This window comes from Akebia trifoliata, chromosome 11 (genome assembly GCF_017979445.1).
Source record: "Akebia trifoliata isolate Shusen 1 chromosome 11, ASM1797944v1, whole genome shotgun sequence".
NCBI classification, from domain to species: Eukaryota; Viridiplantae; Streptophyta; class Magnoliopsida; order Ranunculales; family Lardizabalaceae; genus Akebia; species Akebia trifoliata.
The window spans coordinates 35506480-35515348 of NC_141385.1; the positions used below are offsets into that span (position 1 = coordinate 35506480).

At 35.8% G+C, this 8869-nt stretch overlaps 1 protein-coding gene across 1 annotated transcript; it reads left to right on the plus strand.

The window, feature by feature from the left end:
- The first annotated feature begins 1429 nt into the window (after nucleotides 1-1429).
- Nucleotides 1430-8425, plus strand: LOC147391399 (metacaspase-1-like). Its single transcript, XM_086459346.1, has 5 exons — nucleotides 1430-1979; nucleotides 5816-6146; nucleotides 6783-6903; nucleotides 6999-7205; nucleotides 8042-8425. The coding sequence occupies exons 1-5, from the start codon at nucleotides 1601-1603 to the stop codon at nucleotides 8099-8101; spliced, it is 1098 nt and encodes a 365-aa protein (XP_086315472.1). The 5' UTR covers nucleotides 1430-1600; the 3' UTR covers nucleotides 8102-8425.
- Nucleotides 8426-8869: the final 444 nt, after the last annotated feature.

Consider the following 8869-nt stretch of genomic DNA (forward strand, 5'->3'; position numbering starts at 1 on the left):
CCCTCCTAGCAACTTTAGGCACTGAACACACAATTAACTTTGATATACGTTCAAAAAATAGGGGCAAAGTTTTTTTGAACCACCTAATCCCATTAAAAGGATGTGATTTGTCCAACCCGACTTCAACCCACCCACAAAAATTCGGGTTTAGCCAGACTGATCGGGCAAGGTCTGACCCGACTTGCACCAACTCTTTATTGAACGTGGCATTAATGGGCTGCGTCGCTGCGTCCAGTGAAGGAAACTTCCCTCATCTTTTGAAAACGAGTGACAACGACTTTCACTTTCCACGAAATTGATGTTCGACAAAAGACCATCATACCCCTTCCAAGAATATCAAATTACAGAAATCCCTCTCTCTTCTCTTTATCTTTTTGTCAAAGTCGTTGAAGTCATCATTTTAAAATGATGAAACTACCCTGATCGAGTAATTGAGATTTTTGAAATAAAAGAGTAATTGACTTTTTTGAAAAAACAAATTCAATACATCTCTCGCCCTCAACGTACATTTCTCTTCCACATCAATTTGGTGTGGCAATATAAATTTTTCTAAAAAAAAGTTTACATTTATCAATCCCACCTTGATTGTATTTTTCGAGTTCGGATTGATCTTAGAATTAGAATTATAAATCCAATTTAAATTTGGGTTGATTGACTTACCAATTTATTCAAGCTAAGATTGTCGATGGATTGAGATTCCATACATGATTGAAGCTTATCCCAATCCTAAAAAAAGTGGATTGCACGAAAATTATGAGTCATATCATTTTTTGCAGGATCAACAACAATAGCTGCACGGAGTACGGTAGAATTCCCCGGTACGGTCATTCGGGAAGTCCCTCCGAGGACGACTCCCATACAATTCTTGCGAGAGCTGGAGAAGCGTCTACGGGTAAAGCACCGTATCCATATAACTGCTTGCCACCTACGCTCCGCCATCCATTCCAAGTTTAGGAACCTAAACCCGCTGCTTTCGCTTTTGTCTCACCTTGCAATTTAGAAAAAAGAAAAACAACGTCTAAGAAAATGATTGTTTTGTTGTTATCCAATTCCAAGGGTCAGGCCCTCAGAAATAGAAGTTTGAGAATGGGAAATGATGCAATAAGACATTTTCTTTGATTTGAAAGTCGATGTAATTGAGGCTGGTAAAGAAGAGGAATGGCAAGTCTGCCAATAATCTTAAGAAGCACGGGTAGGCTTAAGATCAAGATTCCCTTAACTCAATTTATATCCAATGCTTTTAATCGTATTACCACATCATTATCATTAATGATTCTATTATATAAGTGTGAATTCATGATATAATGATGTTGCAATATCACAATCCATTATTTATCTAAAATTTAAAATTTTAAAGACACTCCAAATTTCAAAGGGGTAATATTGTAAAATCACATTGTTCATTGATTAGCTTTTAAAGTCAAAAAAGAGCAGAACCTCCAGCTCCACCATCTGGTGCTACCTCTTTCTCTCTCTTCTCTCCATCGTTCTTTCCCAAGCTTCCCTTCCCTTCTCTTCTCTTCTCTTCACTTCACTTCAAAACCTCTCTCTCTGGTTCAACAAATTTTCCATTTGTTTCGAATTTTACCCTTTTCTCGAGATGCACAACAACATGATGTTGTTGGTTAACTGTACCAATTGCCGAACACCTCTACAGCTCCCAACAGGAGCCAAATCGATAAGATGCGTCATATGTCAAGCCATCACCTTCATCGCTGAACCACGTGACCTCCCACCTCCCTCTCATTATGGTAGTTACCATTCTACCCCTCTCTACCAACCTCCACCATCACCGTACAACCACACTCCGCTGGGTCCACCTCCTTCGCCTCACGGTCGCAAAAGAGCGGTTATTTGCGGCGTATCGTATCGGAACTCCCGAAACGAACTCAAAGGTTGTATCAACGATGCTAAGTGCATGCGGTACCTACTTATCAACCGCTTTAAGTTCCCCGAATCATCCATTCTCATGCTCACCGGTACGATCGATTCTCGTTAATTCGATTTTTTTTTTCTTTCTTTATTTTTTTAATTGATATTTGTTGGTAATTGTTTGTAAATGATGGCTAATTGCAATATTTTTTTACTGGAATCTAGTGAATTTGAGTATTTAATTATTAATTTGGGTTAAATTTGGTATTAATGAATGATGGCTAATTGCAATATTTTTTACTGGAATATAGTGAATTTGAGTATTTAATTATTAATTTGGGTTTAATTTGGTATTAATGTGTTCTAATCTAAATCTCATTGATTTCAATTGCTTTACGTTGTGTTTTTTCGTAATTGGTATTAGAAATCAGTAATTGTTTGCTAACAATTGCTAATTTTTATTTCGTAATTTGAATGTTTTTTGTGAATTTTTTTTTATTAATTTTGGGGTTAAATGTGGTTTTTATCTCTTATTCCCCTAATGCGTTGTTATGCTAATTACATATATTAAATTGATTTTGGTTATGCTTGTCCGTAATTGGTATCAGTAATTATTGTTAAGATTTGCTTATTTTGGTTTTTATTTTGTAAATTAGAATGTTTTTGTGGATTTGGAATTTGTTTGTTAGTTTTGGGTTAAATTCGGTATTTATCTCGTACTCCCCTAATGTATTCTAATCTTAATCTCATTTATTCAATTTCTTTAGGTTGTGATTGTTTGTAATTTCTTTTAGTAATTATTCATTATTGATTGCATATTGTTTATTTTATTTTTTATTGAAAAGTTGTGAATTTGAGTATTTGATTGTTAATTTGGGTTAAATGTCCTAAATATGAAATATTCTTCATTTCATTATACTGATGATGTTATATAATATAATGCATATCAAATTTATTAATCAAAGAAAATGAGGTCACGAAGACATATACTACAAAGGGAATAAAAAATAACAGATGAGTCGAGCCCTTTTAGAATGATTCAAAATGGATTTTAAAAAGATACTTTTGCATTTCATAATATTTACTTTTTATATTAAAAGTTGTATTAGTAGATGTTCAATCCTAAAATTTCATTTTATGTAAAACAAAGTTACAGACATGCATATTCTTAAAGTTAATTAGTTTTTATTAAAAAAAAACCAAAACCAGTTGCCTCTGGGAGTTTCCAAAATCTTGATCGACTATTCTTTGATGAGTAATTGAGACAAGTAGTTCACAATGGATGTCTCGCTCGGTTGTCTTCGAAACCTAGATTACTCCCCCGAGTTATCTTGGTCTCGTACGAGGTTTAGAACCATGCCATGCCCTCAATACAACTAACAAGCACATAATTACAAGTTCTTCGAAAAGGGGGGGAAAACTCTATGTTTAGGGTGGGAGCTTGTTTGCAGGATGACTTGTAATTGGTTTTTTGGGTTTGTATAGTCCTCAATCTTCTTGAATATTATTTTCTCGAAGTCGTACTCTTACGATGATAGGATCGTAGATCCTATAGACAACTTTGATCCACTTCAAGGGGATCTTCCTCCAAATTAATTAATTTATTTTTATTGATTGTTTGCTAAAAAACGTATTACATCCTCCAATATACATAAATGAAGGATTTTGACTCCAACATAGACTCCTAATTTAATAAAACTTTCTAAATTAGTAAAATAGAAAGAATCATAAAATAATAATACCTAATTAGCAATTAGACTCCTAAACTACTAAATAACATAGTCGTATATCCTAAATATACTACTAAAATAACGTATCCTAACATCCATTCCCCCTTCAAAATGACTTGTCTTCAAGTCGAAAAAATTTCAAAAGCAATTTCGTCCTTCAGCGTGTCCGCATTGGTCTCCAAAAGGAGTAGTTGAGATTTCTTGCAACTATATCCCGATTTGAAAAGTTTGTCGCAATTGAAACAAAGACCTTTCGATCGTCCCTCCGCTTGCTTTGTCAGGAAAAGTCGATTACTTGGCAGAAGCTCAGTAGGTGTCTTTGGCTCAAGAGGTGCTGCACGGCACAATGGAAAATCTTGGGATACCTTAATCGTTTCTTCTTGGTAAATAGCCAAGTCGAATGCTTCGATTAATGAACCAGGCCTAAATAACTGAACTCCAACATGTATGTCATCACATAAGCTCGAAACAAAACAACTAATTAAAAATGATTATTGTAAATTGGTGACCCGATTCACAAGCTTTTCAAATAAGCCTTGAAATTCATGAACCGTATTAGTTTGTTTGAGTTTAGATAATGCCTCACTTGGATCCGTGAACTCCCTAGAACCAAAGTGAGAGCATAGGGCCCGAGTGAATTGGGTCTATGAAATTAACCCAATCGAACGAGTCATCCAATGATACCATGCTACATCATCTCCGGTTAGGTGAACAAGGCCAAGGAAATCATCTGTTCATTGGGCAAGCCGTTCAATTGTTGATATTGTTCAGCTCGAAAACTTCAACCTTTCGGATCATCTCCGTCAAAACTTGAAAAATCGATACGAAGCGGATGACCTTGTATTGGTATGCCGCCTTGTTGATTTTTGAATTTTTGTTGTACATTAGCAGGAACACGTGGCGCTTCTTGAACTGGTGGTTGATCTACAACCAAACACTCCAGGGTGGTTTGAATTGCCCACATCCCTTCTTTCAACTCGTGAATATCAGTGTTTATTTAATCAAACCGAGACTCAAACGAGTCGGTTCTCTCACTCAACTCCTTAACAGTCACCATCTTTGACCCAAGATCTTTTGCTCTGATACCAAATGATAGGATCCTAGATCCTATAGACAACTTTGATCCACTTCATGGGGATCTTCCTCCAAATTAATTATTTATTTTTATTGATTGTTTGCCAAAAAACGTATTACATCCTCCAATATATATAAAGGAAGGATTTTGACTCCAATGTAGACTCCTAATTTAATAGAACTTCCTAAATTAGTAAAATAGAAAGACTCTTAAAATAATAAAATACCTAATTAGCGGGTAGACTCCTAAACTACTAAATAACATAGTCATATATCCTAAATATACTACTAAAATAATGTATCTAAACATATGAAAAATAATTTATGGGATTTATGTTGTTAGCTATGCAATAAGGTCACTCCATAGTCATATACACCATAATATTGGCCCGAAAAAGTTGAAAGTAAAAAAAGGAAATGGTCAATGTGTTTTGTTCATGAATAGAATTTCTATTTATCTGCCACTATTGTCATCAATCAACTGAATTCCAGTATTTTTCCTGAAATTTATATTATTTTCCTGTAAAATTATTGAGTTGTATTGTTTCTCTCCAATTCTACCAAATCAGCCGATCAACTTTTATGTTGAAATCAAGTTTTACTTGTTGAGATTTTGTGCAATTTTATGAACCTAATAGTTTGTTAATCTTAAGGCGTCTTTTTTTTACTTTTCAAATAGGAAAATTGGAATTCCTCCTCATATACTGTGGGCCGAAGGCAATTTGTTAGTCTCTCTTCCCAAGTTTACTTGATAGAGTCTCCTCTATGATGGGGTCTTTCAAAATTTCTAGAGAACTGTTACTCCCTTTATGTTCCATGTCAAATACATTGAACACAACTCATTCTCTATAAATTGGCAAACCATGACATCATTTTAATATTCAAATTTAATGACTCGTCCTTATATGCTTGGAACTTCTTCCGATTTGATCATAATCTTTGGTTTCCACGTACTATCCTTTGGATTTAACAACAATTCATTTTGTACATGGAACCAAAAAAAATGGGTAGATGCATGTGTTATCTCACGAGCCATGAACTTTTGTTAGAATTCCATATTTTGAAAAAAAAATTTCTCTTCCATTGCATTCTCTTAGGGCACTTCTAGTCTAAATCCATTTCTTGAATTGGATTTTCAGAGGAAGAAACTGATCCATACAGGATTCCAACGAAAAACAACATGAGGATGGCATTGTCTTGGCTTGTACAAGGTTGTAAACCGGGAGACTCCCTTGTGTTTCACTATTCTGGTCACGGTTCACAACAAAGGAACTATACAGGAGATGAGGTTGATGGTTATGATGAAACACTTTGTCCCTTAGACTTTGAAACTAAGGGAATGATTGTTGATGATGAGATCAATGAATTGATTGTCAAACCTCTTTCTGATGGGGTTAAGCTTCATGCAATAATAGATGCTTGTCATAGTGGAACCGTATTAGATTTACCCTTCCTCTGCAGAATGAACAGGTCAGTCCCCATTGATAAGTAGATATATTTCTTTGCTAATTGTAATGTGATGCAAGTGTATATAGGGACAATGTAGGGCATAAAATGGGTCTGGTTTGGGGCCAGATCTGAGTATATCCATATTCAGATCCGAATTTTCTATCAGGATCTGTATCCGTATCTGTATCCAACTTGGATTCTATTAACTAAAACTATATCCGGATCATTTTGCTTTCACTAAATCCGGATCCAGACCAAATTACTTGATTCAGGTCAGTCGGGTCAGATAATTCCGGACCGTTCAATATTTTTTTTTTCCTATATTTTTTCTAATTGCTATACTATTCAATTTTACCATTATAATTATTTTATTTTATAAGAATCCATGTTATATTAAAGAAGTAGAAAAAAGATATTTTGAAAAAGCAAAATAAATATAATTTTCAAAGCAATGTATCATTTGGATCTAGGCCAGATATAGGGATGGATCAGTATCCGACTCAGGTCAAGGGACATCAACCCATATTTTTATTCGGATCTAGTCCAAGGATCCCATCTCGCTAAATTTGGATTTGGATTTCGGATAAAATCCGATCCATTTTAGGCCCTACACCAAGGAAATTGCCTTTGTCATGATTCTGAAATTTGTCGAAGCAGGAATGGACAGTATGAATGGGAGGATCATAGCCCTCCATCAGGTGTATGGAAAGGTACAAATGGTGGAGAGGTCATTTCATTCAGCGGTTGTGATGATGATCAAACCTCTGCTGATACCTCGGTGAAGTGTCAAGCTTGCTTATTACTTTTACAATTGCAATATTTCCTTAAAATTTTCAATGTGATACATTCAAGCTGATTCTTTTATGTGGACAGGCTCTATCGAAGATCACTTCAACGGGTGCAATGACTTACAGTTTCATCAAAGCATTTGAATGTGGTCATGGGACTACATATGGGAGCATACTAAATGCAATGCGGACTACCATCCGTAATACTGGAAATGGTCTCGGTGGTGGTCCTGTAACATCACTCCTCGCCATGCTTGGGACAGGAGGCAGCCTTGGTGGTCGGTTGAGACAGGTAAAGATTCTTCTCCCTACCGTCTTGAATTGGAAATTGAACTCTCAGATCAATAAGGTTGGCACACAAACATAGGGACTCCTAGAGGCTACATGTCTACAATACGGACCAGGCACCCTGTGTTTGGCACAGATTTGTGCCAGGTGTATACTAAGTCTATGCCTCACACTTTTGGTACTTTAAAGTACTTGGAGCCATGGTTCCACATTTCAAGGGACTGACTGCAGAATCCAACTACACAATGATCTAGTGTATCTGCAATGGTTGAAGATGTGACTAATAGATTCTTGTCATTCTAGCACAATTTTCTTCTCAACTGTAACCAATACATAAATTGTGAGGCCATTGACTCCATCTCCTAGTTGTTAAAGTTTCTTCTGAAACCCAAATCCCAGTAATGATTCTTGATGTCACTCTTCCAACAATCTTCTTTGGTATTGGACACTCCGAAATTCGAATAACTATGGGTATTACTTTTTTTTCAAAGTCTTCCTCATACTAGATGTCCTTCTAGAATTTGAATGTGTCCCCTTTGCCCCACATGTGCACTCACTCACACAGTCTTATATGCTGATAATTTCCCATCTGAACTGTAGTGATGATGATCCCTACTCTTTAGTTTACATTATATATTTTCAGTAGATATAGCTTAAGTGAGTGAAGTTGGGTTTACCTACTTACCAAGCTCACACCTTAAGATATAGTGCACTATATGTCCCTACATACGAGCTTCTTTGCGTATAAACGTGCTTCCATACACATTCTTGTGTATTTGGTAAGATGTGTCAATGTAAACTATGTTAGACTGATCTAAGATTCTTTCTTTTTTGGTGCAGGAGCCGCAGTTAACATCCTGTGAACCATTCGATGTTTACACAAAGCCATTCTCCCTATGACTTGTATCCTCGCAGTCACGCTCTCTCTCTCTCTCTCTCCACGTATAATTATCTTTTATTGTCTTGTTTCCTTTGTTTCCATGTTGTTCAAAGGATTCTTTGAGGGAAGGTTCGGCCTTTTGTTTCTTCACAATCCTTGCTTGTCATGCGCAAGCTATTCAGTATTCATGTTCTGTTTTATTTGTGTTTTAAGGCATGGATGATGAAAATGAACTGAAGTTCATTTTCTATTCTAATTATTGTTTTAATGTAAACACTACGAGATATAGGCGAGTAATCACTATATTAAATAATCTTACTCATTTGATTCTTACATGACTCAAATTCCAGGACTAGATCCAATTATTGGGATGTGGGATTCGCTAAACGAATCATGTTTCTCCATTCAATTCTATTCAGAGCCATGTATGATTATAATTCTTGTTAAGAGGTGGTGGCTTTTTTGCACCTGCCAACCTGACCAGTATTACAAAATTTGGCGAATTTTTCCATGATTTTGGAAAAATTCTCTGAATAAGGGACCATGCCAATTAATTTCACCCTCCCCTTCTAGATTTTTTCTTCTTCATCCTTCAAACTCAAGAAGGGCATAGGATAGGATTTTTAAGGAGGTTGAAGTTGATGGATTTTCGGAAAGAAACCTTAAAAAAATAGAGCTGATTTCGACAACCCAACTTTTACTTAATTACACCCGAATTATTCCCTATCCAGCCATAGATGAAGAGACTCAATTTGTATGGGTCTTAGTTCTAAGGGTTTTTCAAGGTT